General features: G+C 51.9%; 1 protein-coding gene across 4 annotated transcripts; it reads right to left on the reverse strand.

The window, feature by feature from the left end:
• Positions 1–193: 193 nt before the first annotated feature.
• On the reverse strand, positions 194–20,503 carry SMARCC2 (SWI/SNF related BAF chromatin remodeling complex subunit C2). 4 transcript variants are annotated; one of them, XM_028110840.2, is made up of 29 exons: positions 20,347–20,503; positions 18,159–18,278; positions 17,108–17,193; positions 16,574–16,655; positions 16,380–16,472; positions 15,710–15,779; positions 15,418–15,487; positions 14,621–14,696; positions 14,206–14,337; positions 13,990–14,105; positions 13,485–13,609; positions 12,194–12,253; positions 12,035–12,072; positions 11,614–11,744; positions 11,251–11,322; positions 8,508–8,621; positions 7,903–8,056; positions 7,124–7,216; positions 6,768–6,884; positions 6,613–6,675; positions 6,010–6,268; positions 5,606–5,767; positions 5,284–5,348; positions 4,976–5,111; positions 4,728–4,894; positions 4,004–4,138; positions 2,267–2,648; positions 1,544–1,969; positions 194–998 (listed from the first exon to the last, which is right to left on the reverse strand). In XM_028110840.2, the coding sequence occupies exons 1-29, from the start codon at positions 20,455–20,457 to the stop codon at positions 922–924; spliced, it is 3,732 nt and encodes a 1,243-aa protein (XP_027966641.1). In that variant the 5' UTR covers positions 20,458–20,503; the 3' UTR covers positions 194–921. The 4 variants fall into 4 exon arrangements, with proteins under 4 accessions (XP_027966641.1, XP_027966640.1, XP_027966643.1 ...); XM_028110839.2 differs by having other exon boundaries at positions 6,768–6,887; XM_028110842.2 differs by lacking the exon at positions 7,124–7,216.
• Between the last annotated feature and the right edge of the window lie 97 nt (positions 20,504–20,600).

Genomic DNA, 20,600 nt, shown 5'->3' on the forward strand with positions numbered 1-20,600 from the left:
GAAGGAGGTGCTTAAGTGCTTTTTGAAAAATTCAGGTTTTTACAACTCCCCCTCCTCTCTAGCTCCCCTCTCCGTGTCTTCTAGGAGCCCAGGGACAGGGCCCAGGGAGGAGGGACAGGGCCCTTTTTTCCTCTATTACCTACCACAGGAATCCCCAAAATACGTTTCCCCACCAAATACACATACGCTGACATCAACTACGCAGGTGACTTTTAAAAACACAAAACTGACATTCAGGGGGAAAGGGGTCATTGGCTGAGCTGGGGTGGCCTAAAACAGCAACACTGAGGAGGCAGCAGGAGAGATTAGTAGGAATAAACTGGGGTTGGGGTGGCTGAGGGGGTTTGGGAGTTGATTCGGTCACTAACGAGGGACTGGAGGAGACAGATTTTGCACCCTATTCTATCCCCAGAGCTCTCCCAGAACCTTAATTCCCCTTTCCTGTCACCTCCCTCCTCCAAAAAATGTAAAAGTTGGATTTTTTTTTTTTTTTTTTTTTAGTGGGTGGAGGGAGCTCCAATGTGGCCTTCTTATATCTCTCTGCTTCCTTTAAAGGGCTTCGTTGTTTTTTTTTCCATCCATAAAAAATGCAGTAGTTTTGAGGGGGTGCACCTTTAAAAGTGGTTAATTAGAACCTTGTATAAACACCTTTCCCCAGCCCTTTCTTTGAGGGCAGCATCCCCATCCTATCCTCTCTCCCAGACATTAGAAACATCTTTTAAATGGAAGTCCTTGAATAATCCGATATAAAAATGCATGCCTCTGACAGGCATGGTGGGGGCTTTGGAGGGGCAGGAGGAGCTTTCCTTACGTAGTGATGAACTCTCCAGGCTGGGGAAGGGTCCCAGTGGTGGGGAGAGGGCTGTTCCTGGAACCTTGATCTCCATAGGGGGTGAGGGAGAGAGATGTCTGGCTGGCTCCTCACTGTGGAGGTGGCACAGGGGTGACTGTGCCTGGGCTCGGGGCCGTGGGGTCTGGAGGCAGGGGGGTACCTGGGTCTGTGGAGAAAAGGAAGAGGAATCAGCCAGGGTGAGCAGGAGAGGGATCCAGACGCAGGCCACCTCAGACAAACAGAACTGGGCATGGCATGCAATGGGTGGGTAGGTGACCGAGGTAGCCTTTCCCCAACGCCCTCTCCCACCTCACACTGGGAAAACCGAAATACCCCAAATCTTCCTGCCCCCAAGGGAACTCTAAACGGGGCATTGGAACGTGATGGGAACAAGCAAAGGGGGTGCCAATCATCATGCAAACGGGCAGCTGTTTTTCAAGTTTACAACTGAGATGCTGTGCCTTAGGACTCCTCCGTGACCCACCAGTGAAAGGCCCCAACGTCATCCCAGAGCTGGCAGCTGCCGGGTGGGGAATGGCGGAGGACAGCCAGAGAGGCCCTTCCCCCTGTGTTCTCATTTACCAGAGCGTTCAAAAAGGGTTGTGCAAGTTCTATTAGCTAAGCCCTTCCCCTACCTGCCCCCGCCCCCCGCCCGTCCCTCCGTGTGGACCCCTCTCCCTCCCCCTTCCTCCCCTCCAGGATGCTGCTCACCTGGCAGTGGGCTGGCACTGGGCAGGAGGTTGCCCTGAACAGCTGCCACAATGGCAGGGCTCTGGGCTGCGGCGGATCCGAGCCCCGGCCCGAGAGGCAAGGAAGATGGCATGGTGGTGGTCGCCGGCAGGTTAGGATGTAGAGGGTTCGCCATGGACACAGGCAGGTTAGGTGGGGGGAGAGTGCCCGGGGCAAACGGGAGATGGTGCTGATGCCCATGCAGGTTAGGAGGAGGGGGCAGGTTAATACTGATGGAGTCGGCTAGACTACCAAATGGGATGATGGATGGAGCGGGAGGAGGAGGAGGCGGCATGCCAAAAGGCAAACCCAAAGGAGCATTACCCGCCACGCCTGGGTGCCCGCTGCCTGGCACTGCCCCTGGCATCATTGCGGGAGGAGTTGGTTGGTTGGGGAACGGCGAGGGGCCTGGGAACAAAGAGCAGAGACCAAGAAGGTTAGAGGCAGAAAATCTCCCTGGCATAGTGAGGATGATGTGGCCACGCCTCAGCACCGCTTTTCCCGACCCGGGACTAAGTGGTACATCTTTGGAACAACACCTCAAAGATGTGGATGTGGGGAGGGAGCCCTGCTGACTCAGGGATGTCACAGAGGTGAGCCCATCTGTAGAAATCTCCAGTCCCGTCCTACATCCCTTTCGAGGGCAAATCGGAACGCTCACCCGGAGCCCCCTGGCCAGCAAGTGTTCCGGAAGCCATCACTTACCATGGGGTCCAGGGGGGGGTACCCCTGGTGGGACTGCCCCAGGCTGGGGGGCTCCAGCTGGTTGCTGCTGCTGTGGCCCCGCGGCTGACCCTGCCTGCCCAATCTGTTCAGAGGGGCCCAAGCTTCCGGGGGGAGCCCCACCGCCAGCGGGGGCAGGGGCGACGGAGGCTGGAGCCATAGCCAGGCTGTGAAGCGCGGGCGGCCCGGCAGTGCCCGCCGGTGGGACGGGCTGGGAGCCCGGCGGCAGGGCTGGCGGGGGCTGCTGCTGCTGCTGGTGCATCTGCTGGAAGTGCTGCTGCCGGGCCCTCATCTCCGCGTACTTCAGCTGCTCCATGTGGAAGGCTTGTCTGTCGGCCAGGAGCTGCTGCCTCTGATACTCCAGCTGCCGGAGCCAAGTGAGCATTGGTGCCCGTCAGCTGCATGCACGGGCCGCGCCCTGCTCCGCCCTCCGACCCACCCCACCTCTCGGTTGGGCAGCTCCCCACACCAAATGCCAATCTTGGGCTTGGGTGTCCCGGGCTCTGCCCTGTTCTTCCTCTACTATTCCCACCACTGCGTCTTCTGGTGCCCGCATGGCTTCTCACTGCGATGGGACTCATCCTAGTGGGAGCCCTTATTCGTTTCAGCTCCAAAGCTCTGACTCTGGCATTCTTTTCTTTCTTTCTTTTTAAGATTTTATTTGAGAGAGAGAGAGAGAGAGAGCACAAGCAGGGGGAGCGGCAGGCAGAGGGAGAAGCAGCCCCCCCACCCCCCAGCAGGGAGCCCGATGCGGGGCTCCATCCCAGGACCCTGGGACCACGACCTGAGCCGAAGGCAGATGCTCAACCCACTGAGCCACCCAGGTGCCCCTCTGTTATTATTTTTTTTTTTAAAAAGACTTAATTTATTCATTTGTCAGAAAGAGAAAGAGAACAAGCAGGGGGAGCGGCATGCCAGCAGAGGGAGAGGGAGAAGCAGGCTCCCCACTGAGCAGGGAGCCCGATGTGGGTCTCCATCCCAGGACCCTGGGACCATGACCTGAGCCAAAGGCAGACGCTTAACCAGCTGAGCCACCCAGGTGCCCCTATCATTATTTTCATTTGGAAAATGCTTCCAGTTCCTCTCGTCAACTCGTGTTCTTTTCTTCCCTCAAAATTGACTGAACATTCACCATTCTTAGGAAGCCATCCCAGATCAACTCTTTAGCCTCTGAGCTTTGCCTTTATTTTGTTATCTCTCAGGATTTATAATCTGAATTTGTCAGACACTTTAAGCATTCACTGTTTTTGATGCCTCCGTATGAATATTGGACGTCTCCAATTAAACCGTAGGTTCTGTTAGGATCCCTGTCTTATATATACCTTGCCCATCCCATCCCCTTTCCAAGTTCACCTCCTGGATCTGAAGCCCCTTCCCTCTCATCCCTTAAACCTACTCGATGGCTCAACAGATACTTATTTACTGAGAGTCTACAATGTGTCAAACACTGTTCAAGGACCTGGACATGAGGCAATGAAAAAACCGACCAGACTCTCTGCCCCAGGATGCCAACATTCTGTGGGACCTCAGGCTCCAGGCTTCACCTGTGGGCCACTGTGTCCCCAACCGCCCGGGGCAAGCTCCTACTGCCCCTCTATGCTGAAGCCGGGTCACTCTCAGGCTTCCTCCGCTGCTGCTGACCCCCATCCTAAACCCAGGCCTGGCTCGGTGTCAAAGTGTGGCCCCTGGCTCCACTGGCCCCCAGGGGGTGCTACTCACTGCCTCTCGCTCCCGGTCCATGATGGTCTCCAACTCTTCAAAGTGCCGGAGTTTGATCTCCAACTTTTTCATCTGGGTCTCCACCAGCAGGGCCACCAGCGATTTGATCTTTCTCTCCTCCACGGCGGCCAGGTGCTAGGGAAGGCGGGGAGGGCGGCATGTGAGCGGGAGGGCCCACCGGAGGCGGGCCAGGGACAGAGCACTAGAGAAGAGGCCAGCGGATTTCAAGAAAGAATTTGCTGTGGTCACAACCCACAGAGTAGCAAAGGCTTCATATTCTTAAAAGAACATGAAAAAGGGCGCCTGGGTGGCTCAGTCGTTAAGCGTCTGCCTTCGGCTCAGGTCATGATCCCAGGGTCCTGGGATCGAACCCCGCATCGGGCTCCCCGCTCAGCGGGAAGCCTGCTTCTCCCTCTCCCACTCCCCCTGCTTGGGTTCCCTCTCTCGCTGTGTCTCTCTCTGTCAAATAAATAAAATCTTTAAAAAAAAAAGAAAAGAACATGAAAAAAAAAAGAGTGGCAAAAGGTAAGACAAGGTCAAATAATTAGAGGATAAAAACAGGCCTAATGGTAAAAAGCTTTGAAGAGCTTAGAGATGACCAACTCTCCCTCTCAGATCAAACTGAGAAGGAAACAGGCCAGCATCATGGAAGTGAGCGTGGGAAGTGAGATCAGAGCAGGGGGCAGCGCCTTCCCTGGGGGTCTTCTGGGCCCTTGGCCCTCACCTTGGCCTTCACAGCGGCGGCGGCCAGGGCGGCAGCGGCGGCGGTGGACAGATTGCCCTCACCGATGTCCCGCTCCACCTTCGTCTTCCTCTCCCCCTCCGACTCCACCACGTCCTTCAGCACTTCCTCCTGCCCTTCCTTTGGCTCCTTCTCCTTGTCCGGGTCAACTGGGCCAGGAAGAAGGTGGGGTCAGGCCTGCCGACCACTTCTCTCCCCTAGACACCCAACCACCACGCTGGGAGGCTCACCTATGGGGTCCCCGTCGCTCTTCTCTGACTCCTTCTCGCTGTCACCTTGTTTCCCTCTCTCTTCGTCCTTCTTGGGGACCTCGCTGGTCTTCTCCTTTGTTTCTTCTTCGGCAGCCCCAACTCCTTCTCGGGGTTCCTGAGGTGCCCATGAAAGAAAAGTGGATAACATCAGGGCGGCTGCTCCTCACACAGAAGGCCAGGCTGGGAGGTGAACTTCCACCTCCTCCGTCGGAGGTACTCTGACTCCCCTCCCCACGCTCCCACACCTGGCACCTCCACCCTCCCAGGCCAGCTCAGTCCCGCTATACCTTGGGCTCCTTCTTCTCCTCTGTGGCCTGGCCCTCTGTCCGTGCCTCATCCGTCCCGCTCTCCTCTGGGCCCGGGGGGTGGGGGGGGGGCGGAGAAAATGGGAAATGTTTGATACAGAGTCTGTCTCTGTAAGGCTTTTTTCCAAAAGCCCGCTCTCCTAGCCAAAATCCTAGTGAGAGGGCTGGGAGGGGGCCTCGGTAGCAAAGGTAGAGTCCTGGGGACGATGAAAGCCCCACCCGTTCTCCCCGTGGGTCCCGTGCTGTGAAGACGAGGCGAGGCAGGGACTCCAAGGGGAGGCCTCGGGGCAGCTGGCAGCCTCACCGATCCGCTCAGGCTCATCAGAGGTGGTTCCTGCGATACCGCTGCTCTCCAGACCGAAGGCCGGGTCTGCCTTGCCCGTCACTTTGGCTGCCTCCTCCACTTTCCGGACGTGGGCCTCCACCAAGGCCGTGGGCACTTCCTCCTTCATCTTGGAGAACTCCTCTGCAAGATCCAGAGAGGACAAGGCTGGGGGCAGGGGCGGGCAGGCCGTTGCGGCTGTCCCTGTGAAAGCTGCTTTGGAAGCCCATCTCTTCATCTAGACCCGCGTGGAGCTCGACAGGTGCCTAAGCCCTGAGCTGGCACCAGCAGCAGACAGGGCCAGCAGGGCGGCCAAACGTGAGGGCCTTGCTAGGTCTGAGCAATCAGCCTTTCAAACCAAAGAGGCCAGGACCCCTCCACATTACCTAGGGCCGACTTCGCAGCAGCAGAGGCGACTCGAGGATCGACGACAGAGGCCAGGAAGGCAACAGTGCTCATAACAGGGTTGCCTGACTGACTGAAGGGGATAGGCTGGTAGGCCAGGGGGCCCAGGGAGGCCTCTGAGTCCTCCAGGTACGGGTCTTCAATGGGAAGACGAAGAAAATGCAAGATGCACTCATCCTGCGTGCGGCTTCCCACGTGCTCTGACACTTTGTTCCAGTCATCTTTGTACATTTCCAGTGCCTGGTGGTAGTGGTGGAGACACAACTTCCTTACTTAGCCACTTTCCTTGAAGGTCAACTCCCCCCATCCTACTAAGGGCAGCGGGCTTCAAAGCTCTCTGTGTTGTGGTATTTGTGGATTCTGCTGGGTCCCAGGGGGATCTCCAAGTAGCACTACGAGAGGATACGGAGTTAATGAAATGGCCCAAATGCCTGGCCTGGAGCTGTTCCCTGGGGCAGGTGCGGCGGGCATCAGGGAAGAGAGAGACTGGGGACAAGATCACGCTCTGCCCACTCACGAGTGTGGCCGGCACCCTGGCCACTTCTGTTTTCATAGAAAACTCTCCTTTTCCTTGCCCCAATTACCTCCAGGAGGAGCAGCGTCTCCTGTTCCGTCCACTCTCGAGTGGCACTGGCCGCAGCTTTACTCTGCAGGAGAAACAGGCGGGTCAGAGAGAGGAGCCCGTGATTTCTGAAGGGTGAAGGCGCTCCCCACCTGCAGTCAGCCCACACCTCCATACCTTGGCGGGGACGTTCTTCTTTGTGTACATGTCTGTGCGCAGGCCAAAGTTCTGCATGTCTGTCGGCTTCTCTTTGCCTTTGTCAGGGAAGTTGAGCATTTGCTGGGAAGCAGAGGTCTGCTATTTGTGGAGGGGAAAGAAGAGGTGAGGACAAGTGACCACAGGAGCCAGGGGCAGACAGAGAGAGAAAACAGACAGAAGGAGCTTCCTTCCCGAAGCCAGGGACACCCCTGGGGGTGGGGGGGACTTCCTCCCTCACTGCTGTAGCTCCTCGCTCTCACGTCTCTTCTCCCCGCGCAGGGGCCCCCCAATAAAGGGGCAAATAAGAAGCCCAGCGGGGTCTACACCCCACCTACCAGCTCTGGCTTGCCCTTAGCCGTCTCTGGCACCAGGTCATCCAGCTCTTTGCCCTTTCGCCCAGCCTTGGTATCAGCATCAACCTGGCGGCCCTGGGGGACAGAGCTTGGCGTCATGGAGGCTGGGCGGAAAATGACCAGGCCAAGGCCCTGGAGGCCTCAAGACCAAGTGCTGGGCGGCCCACAAGCTCTGGAGGCACTCATGCCACTGTTCCGTGTTCCCTTAATGATTAATTAGATCTGTAGTTGGCATGATCCCCATTTGTATTCACATCGAACTTTATAGGTTCCCTCAGGAGCTGGACAATTGGGTTCTAATCCTAGATTTGGTACTCTGTGACCCTGGGCAAGCCACATAATCTGTCTCCACTTAATTTTAGTAATGTATGGAATGAAAGAGGGGAAAAAATGGAAGTGACAATAATTATGAGGCAAAAATGAAAAAAATGTTGGAAACACGACAAAGTTCAAAAATTTCATGCAACTTAATTTTCCGCCATTTTTCTCTATCTGCTCCACACCCTACACTGGCCTGTCTGCTCCTCGAGGACAAGGAGCATCTCTTCTCCCTCAGCAAGTCCTCACAGTCTTAGGTGCAGAGGCTGAGAGAGGGTGCTAAACACACGGGGCTGCCTCCTGTAGCCCTTTGCATCCCATGGAAAAGGAAGAAGCCTCAAAACACTCCTGAACCATTACCCTAAAAAACCAGGAAAAGAAAAGTCCAAAGAAGCCCAGTTTTTCCCAGTGCACCCCCCCACCCCCACAGCCCCTCACCCTACCTGCGGGGTCTTGGGCTGCAGAGGCACCAGCCCTGATGGCGTGTCTGCCAAGACATGGAAGTGAGAGGTGGGCGGAGGCCCCATCGGGGTTGGTCGACTCTCTGCATCCACCTGGTAGTTAATAAGACCCCACTGTTCTAGGAAGGCATGGACCCTGGCAGGAGAGAGGTGGACACAGGGTCACATGGGGCTGCCAGAAAGGGGCAGAGGTGGGGGTGTAAAACTCCCTTCCCCCAGCCCTCTTCCCTGCCCATTCTACTCCCTGGCAAATCCCTAAATCCCAGTGACACCCAGGCCTCCGTCTCCAGTCAGGACCTCTCTCCATATCCGCCCACCTAGTAATCATCTCTTCTGGGAGAGCCAGGAAAATTGAACCAGGATCCTTCAACTACACGCGCACTCCTTTCTTCCACATGCCAGAGAACATCACTGCCATTCCCTCAAGTCTCACACATGCCCTGAACGTGAACTGTGCCTTTCTCTGGAAGTGTTTTTTTTTTTCCTGCTTGTTCCTCTATGCTCTTTGCTGGCAGCTCTCCTTCTGCCAAGAGACTTCTGTGGGCAGACATCCTTATGGACCGCCCTCCCCTCAGCTGCAAACCCACCTCATGATGGCACAGACATCACCAGCCAGGTTCCTGCGGCAGGCGGTGGAGGTGAGATACTCTTGGGGGTTCAGCCGGTACGTGTCAATCATGAAGTTTCGATAAGCCAGGTAGCTTAGGGGAGAGATGAATGAGAGGAAGAAAAATAAGTCCACTAAGGACTGAGGGGTAGGAAAGGTGATAAAAGAGGTGATGGTTCCTCCTGTGTGACAAAGAACAAAGTGGACTGTCTGCCTCAGTAAATACTGCAGGTCTACTACGTGCTAGATGCAACGGGTTCAACCGTTGCCACGTTTTCCTCGATGGCAGTTGTTCAGTTAAATGAATCATCTCAGGATGACTGGGTAGCTCAGTCGTTAAGCGTCTGCCTTTGGCTCAGGTCATGATCCCAGGGTCCTGGGATCGAGCCCCGCATCAGGCTCCCTGCTCCGCGGGAAGCCTGCTTCTCCCTCTCCCACTTCCCCTGCTTGTGTTCCCTCTCTCGCTGTGTCTCTCTCTGTCAAATAAATAAATAAAATCCTAAAAATAACATAAAAAATAAAATAAAATAAAATAAAATAAAATAATCATCTCCTTGGCTGTACTTGGGGAAGTTTCATCAAACTTTTGAACAAGCAATCAAAAAAGCAAGAAAAAGTGCCCTTATTTCCAAAGGCAGGTGTTAAGGGGAAGTCTATCCATGCATCCAACTAGTCAGCATGACGTGCTATATAAAGAATGTATGTTTTTGTTTTTTAAGTAAGCCCCACACTGGGTGTGGAGCTCACTGAAAAAAAATATATACACACACACACACATATATTTATATTTATTTATATTTTTTATTAAAGAGAGCGTGCACAGGGAAGGGACAGAGAGAGAGAGAATCTTATTTTTTTTAAAGATTTATTTGAGAGAGTGCGTGTGTGTGGGAGGAGGGGCAGAGGGAGAGAATCTCAAGCAGACTCCCCACTGAGCCCAGTGCAGGGCTTGATTCCAAGACTCATAAAGTCATGACCTGAGCCAAAATCACTAGTTGGATGCCTAACTGACTGAGCCACCTAGGTGCCCCAAGGGAGAGAGAGAATCTTAAGCAGCTCCATGCCCAGTGCAGAGCCTGATGCTGGGCTTGATCTCATGACCCGAAGATCATGACCTGAGCCAAAATCAAAAGTCGGACACTTAATTGACTGAGGCAACCAAGCGCCCCTAGAATACATATTTTGAAGGTGGAAAGCTCTAAGTTCAAATCCCAATTCTTCCATGATGGCCTCGGGCAAGTTACTTAAAGTTTTTGAACCACAGTCTCCTAATCTGTAAAGTGGGAGTGTCTGCGGAGGAATAGAAAGACCTGTAAAGACCTAGTACAGTGCCAGGTACATTTCAGCAGCTCAGCAAATGGTAGCTATTGGGTGGTATAGCATAAAGTTTGAGAACATGAGCCAGTCTAAAGGATTCAGATCCCGGTTTTTCTACTCACTGGCTGTGTGACCTTAATCAAGTGACTTAACCTCTCTGTATCTCAGTTTCCTAATCAGTAAACTGGAGAGGATAATAGGACCTACCTCTAAAGCCGATATGAAGATTAGTCAATACCTGTAAGACACTCAGGATAGTGCCTGGGAGATAGGAAGCTTTCAGTAACACAGGCAATTATCACTATTTACTATCTCACACCAAGAGAACAAAGTGTAGAACAATTCTAGATCCAGCCCTGCCTACAGACCAGGTTGAACTCCTGTCACCAGGTCATTTCTCCCTTTTCCTCTGGAGACAGCAAGCTTCTTCATACATACTGCTTTCCCCAGGAAGAAGAGGAGAGAACCATCGCAGGCTACAGGGAAAGAAACATGGTGAGAAGGCAAGACGGCCCCCAGAGAGGGGAAGCTGAGGAACAGCTGGGAAGCAAGCCCATTCAGTTCTCAGAGAGATCAACACTTTCTCACCCTTCTCATTATGACATTTATCCTGGAGCATCCCTAACCATAGAAGATTGCCAAGACTCATTCAAAGCCAAATAGGTTTGGCTTGAGGCAACACCTTGACGAAGATGAAGACTTCCAAGCCCCAAGCCTGCACTTTACACAATTCTCTCCAGAGGCTTCTCCATCCCTTAATTCAGAGTCTTGGATCTTCATAGTTCCTTCTATTGTCTTTTTTTTTTTTAAGATTTTATTTATTTATTTGACAGAGAGAGACACAGCGAGAGAGGGAACATAAGCAGGGGGAGTGAGAGAGGGAGAAGCAGGCTTCCCGCGGAGCAGGGAGCCCGATGTGGGGCTCGATCCCAGGACCTGGGATCAGGACCTGAGCTGAAGGCAGACGCTTAATGACTGAGCCACCCAGGCGCCCCCCTCCTCTTGTTTTTCTATTAAAACCTACTCTCAGGGACCAGCATGGTCATATACATTTTAGTCAAAGCTATTATGTATGCTGGGGATATCTGCGTTTTAGATATCTTAGTAATGATGGATTGGAAGGCTCTGGACTCTGTTGAAAGAAATGGAGGCATCAGAGAGGGACCCGTTTTGTACAGAAGACCATGCTTAATCCTGCCCCCCAGGCAATCCTAGAGAGCAGCTACTGTGGCCATGGTGCTGGGCTGGGGCTGCCCGTGGGCAGAGATCATGTCTTCTAAGAGTAGAACAGTGCCTGGCTCTTGGAAGGAACTCAAGAAATATTTGCTAAACAGAATATTGCTGGGTCAGGAAGGGTGATCAGGGACAGGAGGGAGAAAGAGAGTCGTGTGCTGAGGTTTCCTTACATTTCTGGAGTCTTGGACTTGTTCTTGCCGTTAAAGAACTCGGGGAGAGCCCTCCGCTCAATGGCATGAACACTGCAAGAAAAGACAGAATAGGTTCAGAAGGCACTGGTGGAGAGATGGGAGCCTCGGAAGGAAAAGCCTAGAAGGGAGGGAGGGAGAACAAAGCAGTTTTCCCTTCCTTGGGGAGAACTTCCCCCAGGGCACTAAGACTCAAAGAGACCAGGAACTCCCCTAAAACCGAAGTGTTCCCCAGTATACCCGGCTGATGAAGAAATAACTTATGTGGAGACAGGAAGAGGAACAGCTCGTTGGCCCCTGGAGGCAGGGAAATAGAGAAGCAGTGAGAAGCTGGAGCAACAATACCTATTATAGTCAAACCAGGCGGCGTAGCTGGGAATGATGATGTGGTGGGTCTGTTCAGTCACGTTGTCCTCATGTAGGTCTGGATTCTTCGTCTGCTCCCCCTTGTTCCCCGTACTGTTTTCATCTTCATCCTACAAGTATGGAGGCTGCTGGACACTCAGCACTCCCATTTTGCCCCTGGCAACCCTCTGCTTCTCCCACACCCCAGGAAAGTGGGAGCACTAAAAATGGGTATGGGAATGAACAGTTATAGGCCCTGGAACTTGGAAAGGGTCAGAGTTTTTGAGTTTTGAACAACAGCTAGAACTAGTCTAAGGTGGGAAAACTCCAGGCAGTGGAAAGCTCTGGGTAGAAGGAACTTAATAAGCACAACTCAGAATCCCATAGAGAGGCAGAGAGGGCCTCTCTAAACTGGCTCCACCTTGCCCGTGGTCTCCATGCTTTCATCTTCCTGTTCATCTGAAAGAGAGAGGCAGCAAAAGAGAAGGTTGGAGCCTCCTGAGGGGCAGCAGGACCCTACTCTCTGAAAAGCCCCGGCAGGCTAGGGAAGGCTGGCAGCGGAGCCTCCCCTCCTCCTTACCCAGGTCAGTCATGGTGCCTCCTTTGACTGGCGCGGACTCTGAATCCTTCTTAGTGTTGACTGCCAGGAGAGAGAGTCATTTTATCAGACAGGTTCTGCCCAAACCAAGCCCTTACCTCTCCACCGTTAACAATTCTAGAGATCTCATTCCCCCCAAAAACTTTCTCCATCGGATCACAAAAGGTGGTAACTCCCTCCAGGCACAGTCATTCTAGGCCTTGAAACTCACTTGCCACGCTCCCTTCTTCCACCGCCAAAAATTCATTTAACTTTTTTCCTATAAAGAAGCATCTTCTACTCTATGGACACTCATAAAGCATTCCTGTCTCTGACAGGCCCCTCTTATCTCCACCTATGTGTCTGTGAGCTCTTAATGGACGGAGACAGAGTCTGACCAAATCGCTCTGTAGAGGAGTGGTTGGATCTTCAACTTTATTTTATTTTATTTTTAAGATTTTATTTATTTATTCATGAGAGACAGAGAGAGAGAGAGGCAGAGGGAGAAGCAGGCTCCCAAGGAGCAGGGAGCCCGATGCGGGACTTGATCCCAGGACCCCAGGATCACGACCTGAGCCGAAGGCAGAAGCTTAACCATCTGAGCCACCCAGGCGCCCTTCAACTTTTTTTTTAAAGCAGAGGGCTTCCCTTAACTGAATCCGTACCCACCAGCTCAGGAGAAAACAGAAGAGAGCCGCTGTGCTCTCTGCTGTGGTTGCCAAGGGGCTGGAAGCCGGCCCTCCTCTCTCTCCGTGGCCCCCTCCCTGCCCCTGAAATACACTCTTGGATATTTGGAGCTCGTCTACGGAATACAGGCCATAGTCCACCTTTGCAGCTGCTCCGTTCTCTAACATTGCACAGCAATGGTCTCCAAAGTGGGGTTCTCACATGGGATACAAGAGATGGTCCACTGGAATTTAGGCAGAGAATTGCAGAACTTCTCTTTATATTGGTTTTTTTAATCTTATCCTTTACATCTCCCCCCTTTTAGGTAGTGTTTGCATGTGTTTTATAATGTTCCTAAAGTAACCGTATAGTAGCACATATACAGAACTCGTGCTTAAATACTTTACTGACAGGGTACCTGATCAAAAGCTGTCCAGGGACAACTACTGTCAGGCGCAAAGCCCAGGCCACGACTCTGATACGGATAAAGTCAGAAGACTGTCCGTGGTGATGAAAATAATTTTAATAACCAGCTAAATTGAAGGGAAAGATCCTCCAGACCTGAAGCGGGGTGAGGGAACTCAGCCCTGACAGAAGGTAGGTCCCAGGAGCTTGGTGTGGCCCATACCTGTTTTAGGCAACGTCACCTCCTCTACATTGGGGACTGGTGAAGGCTCATCCATGTCCTTTGTCAGGTCCTCTTGCTCCTCCTCTCTGTGGCCACGCTTCGACTTGGTGTAAGGTGTCGAGGGACTGGGAAGGAAAGGGAGTGAAAGATAACCCAGTCATCCTTGGACAAGGAGTCCCTGGAAGTTGAGATTTCAAGGGGAGCAAGCAAGAGAGAATCCCAAAGGTGGAGCGGAGCACACACAGAAACCAGTCACTACAGAGTATTGGGAAAGGCAAAGGCTTTCACTTGAAGATTTAGCTCCCTCTGAGTTCACTGGGGGCTGCAGCTAGAACTAACAACCGAGCAACTAGATTCGACCCTCATCCTCCCTCTCAGGACACCTGCAGGGACCTGGCCTACCCTGCTCAGGGCCAGGTGGCTATGGGGAGGCGTTTGTCCTTCCTGCCTTCACCATGGGGTGGAGAGAATGGCGAAGGTGGGGGCAGGGCAGGGGCTGGTATACCCTTTCTTAGCGTTTTTCTTCTTGGCTTCCGGGGTTGGTGAAGGAGAGGGGGAGCGCTTCCTCTTCTTATAGTTCCCCCCTTTCTTGTCCCGTCGATCTGAATCTGGGCTGTTCACCTGCAGGTTGGAGAGTTGGAACAAATGTCAGCCAACAAGCCCCACTGAAGACCTATCCCGAGACTTAGGCTAAGGGATCAGGGAAGAAAGGACTTTTCACCTCATCCGTCAGCGTCTTTGCTGAAATCTTCTTTCGGCGGGAGACGGGGCTTTTGTCATCATTTACCTCATAGTCTTCCTCGTTCATCCATTCATTGAAAGTGTCTGTGTCCAGAATCCACTTTGCGTGAACCTGAAGTACAAAGGCAGGCTGTGCTGGAGAGAAGCCTGAAAGCCACAGTTGTCTGGGTGCCCTTGACCGAAAAGCCCAAGGACACAAGAGCCCGTGTTTCACCTCCAAAGAGTGGTCTGGTCCCGGTACTTGTCTTTTTTAAAAAAATTTTCTAAGGAATATCTACACATAACGTGGGGCTCAAACTTACAACCCCAAGATCAAGAGTTGCACGCTCTACCAACTGAGCCCCCCAGGCGCCCCCTGGCATACTTTCTGGGGTCAGGGGACAAGAAATGCTCACCTTCCTAGGTTTCTCAGGAGTTGGAGCATCTTCCACAGATGCTTCAATTTCACTGGCTGGGATCCACGTGTCATAACTGCCACGGGAAATTGAGTGTGAAGTAGGACCAACAGGATGGAGTCACAGAAAAGTAAAGTGCATATCTGTCACCTTTTCCACTTATAAAAAGTATAGGGTTGTTGAGTTATTTTTTGGTATGACTATTTTTCCAATTAATATTGGGATTCCTTCCATTATAAAGTAATAAGAGCAACTCCAAAAAAAAAAAAAAAGGAAAGAGAGAAAAGAATAACCCCAACACAACTACTTGGTATATGTATTTTTCCCAGTAAATTTTTCCTGTATGATTTTGATTTTACATAATGGCAATGTCACTAGCTGTTATCTTATAATCATACTTTTTGCATTTAATATTTTTCTACAAATTATCCATGTGATTTCTTTTTTTTCCCCATGTTATTTCTATCAGTTCGATGGCTGCCTAATAGTCCACTGAGTAGATATACAAATTGCTGAAACATTTTCCCACTGTTAGACATTTAGACTGTTTCTAACATTTATCACAGATTATACCAGAATAACCATTTCACACATAAAGCCCCAATCTTTTTAGCCTAACCCTCAACGAGTAAGTCCAAACCTCTCCCAAGACAGAAAATTCTCATAATAGAGAAGGGGAGAACAAATGAACAGACCTAAAAATAACCCCAAAAGAGTGTCTGCTTGCTTTGCTAGATGTCCTAAGGCTTCTCAGTCTGGCTCCTATACTTAAACCTGCCCCAGGACCCTGTCCTCACCTGTCAGGATAGTAGCCCCAGTGCAGAAGAACCTGCTTATCCCGCTTCATGACTGGTCGTACCCATTCCTCTGGGGACAGAGACAGAACAAGGAGAGATATAAGCTAAAGGGATACACGGAAAGTAACTGTACGCAACTCGTGTTGCAGCCAAGGACCTGGAAATAGGAACGTAAGGCAGGAGGAGGGCTCAGGGCAGAGAGGAGGAGCCCAGGCACTGTGCGGGGGCTGAACAGTCCCCCACCCCTAGTCTAAGCCATCCACTGCAGAGGCCAGGGAAAGCCAGGTCTCACCTTCTTCCAGGTTCCCTGGGACAGGGTACACAACATGGGAGGCATTGTTCTTATCTTCAGTGACTGTCCCCTGGATGGCATGAGGAAAAGCAGGTGAACAGTCCCCTCTGAAGTACTCACGGGTGTAAATAAGCCAAAGGAAGATTTAACCACAGATCCGCCTTCCTAATCATATTTTGCTCAGAATGGTATTAAAGTTAGTTTGCATTCTTTAAACACACACCAGCTGAGACGTAGAGGCAAAGAGCTGGGAGAGTGCTAAGATGAAGAAAAACTAAAGAACTAAAAGTTGCTACAGATAATCCTCTGAAGAGATAATCTGCACATGGGAAATGTGAGGTTGACTGTATGTCCCTAGCAAGGGCATCTGCTGGTTATTATAGAGCTCCAGGGTAAAGGTTTTATTTCTCTGAAATCAGGCAATCTCTGGCTTTCCTAATTCTCAGGACAATGCAGTCTCTAGGAACAGTGATTCAAACCTGTCAAGACTGGGAAATGGGAGGAGCGAACCGAGAAAGAGACGCTCAAGGCTTTAACTCTAGTCTTTTTCCAAGTAGGGAGAGCACCTTTGCAATAGAAAACATGTCACCCAAAGGGATGCTTATTGTACTGAAAACATCAGGAAAAGAGACATGGAGTGTCCAAAACTTCTTCTGACCCACCCACTCACCTGGTGTCTCTTGATAATGTCCTTTAATTTCCCTAGCAGTTTGGGTTCAATTTCTGGGCACAGAAAAATGTTAGGTCGAGACAGGCAGTTATTCTGTGGGGAGAAGAAATAGATGGGATGAGATCATGGGGAAGGCGTGTTTTAGATTTTCACTGAGGGAAAGGAGATGGACGGGGAAGGTTCTTGACTATTACCTGCACCAAGGACTTCTCAATGGTCATGAACATTTCCACATTGCGGTCCATGCGTGATGGATTCTGGAAATCGTAACGCCGCCTTGAGAAGAGGCAACAATCTAGTGAGTGGTTTAGATCAGGTCTGAAGATGAGGTTAGGGTATATGACTTTTTAGCATGGGAAATCAGGAAGCAATGTTGCTCACAACTGTTGCCAAAATGGCCTGGGATCTGGGGTTCACTAATCTCAACTCCATGAATCATTTTGTACTTCATCCGAAAGGACAAATAAAAGTTGAGAGGCCAACCGAAGAATCCCCTTTCCCCTATAATACACATCGATGCACACATACATGCTCATTCACTCTTGGAGACTATTTTGGCTCTGACTCTCAGCCACTTTTCTGACCCAGCAAGTCAGGTCTACCGACCTAGCAAAGTAAGAGACTCACAAGAATGTCTACCTATGCTCTCCCACCCCCAGAAAGACCCAGGAAATCATAAAGGGGGAGTCCCCCTAAATGTAAGAAGCATAGAGAAGAAGGCATCTCACCATCCCTGGTCACTCTTGAATTTGTAGGCAGCTGCAAGTATGTGGCACAGGGAGCCTCCTGCTTTGAAATCTAAGAAACATTTGATCTACAAAATTGAGACAGGAAAGAAGTTATGTGAGAGTTACATCCTAAATTCTCTTATTAACAATCCTTTCACAAAACCCCATACTGAACTAATCTCTCTCTCAAAGCTGGAATTCTTTTTTTTTTTTTTTTTTTTTTTTTAAGATTTACCTATCTATTTGAGAGAGGGTGAGAGTGTGCAGGGGGAGAGGCAGAGGGAGACAGAGTCTTAAGCAGACTCCTCACTGAGCATGCAGCCTGACGCAGGGCTCAATCCCAGGACCCTGAGATCACAACCTGAGCCAAAATCAAGAGTTGGAGGCCCAATCGATTGAGCCCCCAAAGCTGGAATTCTTTAACTTCTATGCCACAGTATCACGTGGCCTGGAAGAAGCAGGGGAGAAAGAAACCAGTATTCACAAAGCCCCAATTTGTGCCACGTACTTACTGGGTTACCTCACTGACCATTACAGAAACCCTCTAAGGTAGAGATATTAATCCCATCTGGAGATGAAGGAACAGATACTCAAAAGGTTTAAATGGCTTGCCTAAGATCACAGAGATACCAAGTGGCAGGGCTAGGATTTGAACACAAGCCTATGTAAATTCAAATCTCGTACCCTTTTAACCGTGCCATGAGAGTTTCGTATAGGAGCTTAGACACTCTCAGATAACCTGTTGAATGCAGTTTTTTTTTTTAAAAGATTTTAAGCAACCTCTCCACCCAACGTGGGGCTCGAATTTGCAACCCCCAGATCAAGAGTCGCATGCTCCACGGACTCGGTCAGCCAGGCGCCCCTTGTTGCACAAAGTATTACAAGACAAAGAAAGGGAGTGGTAAATTGGGGACTAGGGCAAGCCAGTAATGCCCTGACCCGGGATGGGGATAATAGGCAATTACCCAAATCTCAAAAAGGATGAAATTTACAAAAACCCCACAACTCCCTCTCCAGTTTGGAGAATTCATCCCTTTGCTTTTGCACTCACCGGCAGTTTGGTGAGCGGTGCATTGCTGACATGTTTGCCAAAAACTTCTTCCTGAAACTGTAGCAACTGTACAACCAGGCTAGACAAGGACTTGTTGGTAGGTGGTTCAGCTTGGATATACTGGGGAAACAGAGGCAAAGGGAAGAAAAGTAGACCCCAGATAAATTGTCCACTATCTCCCTTACTTCTTCCCCGGGGACTCTGGAAGCATCTGGGGGAGAAAAAATACTGTCTTTTTCTCCCACATGTCTAGTTTCTATCAAGAAAGTGGCAGAAGGGAAGCCCTCTAAGCCCCTCACAGGAAGTTGAAATTCTGCTGACCCCCAACTGAGCCTGCCAGCATTGGGTGCTGGAGGCAAGTGGGGCTTCCTCGTCCTTCTCAGCTACACTCTGAAATCCGAGTTATAGGACCCTGATTTCTAGCCAACAGCACTGAGGGCAGTAAAATTCTGAAGGTTCATTAAGTTTAGGCAATGGAAGCAGTATCTTTGAGGCTCTAAGCAAGACAACAGTGTATTTCTTGGGGGTAACTTTGTGAAAGGTCAAGACTCTCCCTATAACGTAGCCTAATAAGAAAGGTGCAGGGAAGTGAGGCAAGGCAAAAAGACTGAGAGAGTAAGCTTGTGCATTCTGCTTCTGCTAGGAACTGGGCACAAATGTCTTTATAGGCTCTCCTAGATGGCAAGGACCGGCTACTACCCAACCCGGTGAGAGACTAAGAAAACATCTATCCTTTCTGAGGAAACTATCTGAGACAAGCAACCCTGGGCCTTCTTACACATTTCCACGTTATGCTACCTAGTATCCTAGGCTCCTGTTCTAATTTAAATCTGAGCCAGGAGGCTAACTTTCTCTTTACCTTTTGACCCCTGTTTCCTCAACCCTAATCACAGAGAAAAGTGCTCCTCTCAGTAGGAGATGTAAAGAGAGCCTTGAAGGAAAAGGTAAATGACAAAGAGCTAAGAACTTGAAAGCTGAATTTGAAAGCTCACAGGCTGTCAATCCCCCAGGGCCAGAGACTAAGCCCCTAGACTGATCTCGCTTCCAAAAGGTCAAAGGTGGAGGCCTGGGAACCAGAGCCTCACGCTGGGGTACAGGCAAACCACAGACCCAGCAGCTGTTTGTCAGGATTCTGACACTCAGAGAGACCTCCGAGATAGGGCCAGAACCAGGATCAGAGGGGTGCACTCCTAAACCACCCATCACACTTCTGACAGGCTGCAAAGCTGGGCAGGAAGAATTGGGGAGCTAAAGGAGAGCCAGAAAGAGAACCTCTAACTGGAGGTAGTGAAAAGGAAGAGGCACACCATCTCCATAGAAAACCCCCATGTATAGATGTTCCTTTCAACCAGGCCTAAAGACAAAGACAACACCAGGAAGAGGTTTGATAGAAAAGTCAGGTAAGGCTTTTTGAACCCTTTGTTCACTACCTTATTATAGCTCCAGTTACGGGCTGGGGGGCTGGAGATATAAAGCGTGTCTTAGCCTCTGAACCCCAAACCAAAGGCAATGCAAGGCCAGGTGGCCGGGTGACTTCATTGTGAAGCTGAGGAATGGTTTAAAAGGTCGCTGCCCAGGAACTGCTACAACCTGACTCCTAAGGGGTTTGTTGCCCCTTGGATGGAGGTGGGGGACGAGCGGTAGAGACAGGTGCGGGGGGGCTTCTTCAGGCTGATGAGCAGCCAAGGGCCTGCTCTGTGGCTGTTTACCCTCCTGCTTTCATCATCTCTCCGAACATACACAAAGCACTAGGGAGGCCTCAGCCCTGCCGGTACCTGGCTCCGTGGGGAGCTCTGGCGGGCACCGTGGCGGGCACGCTGGGGAAGGGGGGGGCATCGGGCACCCCGTCCACCCTCAGCCGCCTCTCCCGGAAAAGCCCGGAAGGCTCTGGCCCAGGGGAGGGTGGGCGGCTGGCACCGGGACCCGCCGGGCAGTGGAGAAAAACAAGGGGCAGAGGGCGCAGGAGGGAGGGCGGGGGCTGGAATCCCAGGCTGCGGGGGGCGGGGGGGGGGCGGTAAAAGAGGCTGGGGGAGGGGCGCGGGGCCGCCGGCGGGCGCACAGGGGCTGCTCCCGAGGCCGCGGGGGAGGGGCCGCGGGCCGCCCGAGGGTGGGCAGGATCCGGGGGGGGGCTGCGGGGCCGCGGTCCCTTTGTCCCGCCCCCGGCCCCCGCGCGGCCCTACCCGCTTACCTTCTTGTAGTTCTTGCCGAGCCAGAGCCTCACGTTGTCGAACTGGGTCACGGTGTCCGCGGCCTCGTAGTACTTCACGTTGGGGCCGCCGTCCTTCTTCCGCACCGCCATCTTCTCGGGCTCGGGCCCCGCCGCCGCCGCCCGCCCCGCTCAGCTCAGCTCCCGCCTCCTCCGCCTCCTCCTCCGCCCGCCTCCCGCCGCCTCCCGCCGCCGCGGCCGCCGCCTCCCGCTGCCTAGGCCGGCCCCGGCCCGCG

This window comes from Eumetopias jubatus, unplaced genomic scaffold (genome assembly GCF_037043125.1).
Source record: "Eumetopias jubatus isolate StellerSeaLion01/CBP00866 unplaced genomic scaffold, mEumJub1_p1.0 scaffold_8, whole genome shotgun sequence".
NCBI lineage: Eukaryota > Metazoa > Chordata > Mammalia > Carnivora > Otariidae > Eumetopias > Eumetopias jubatus.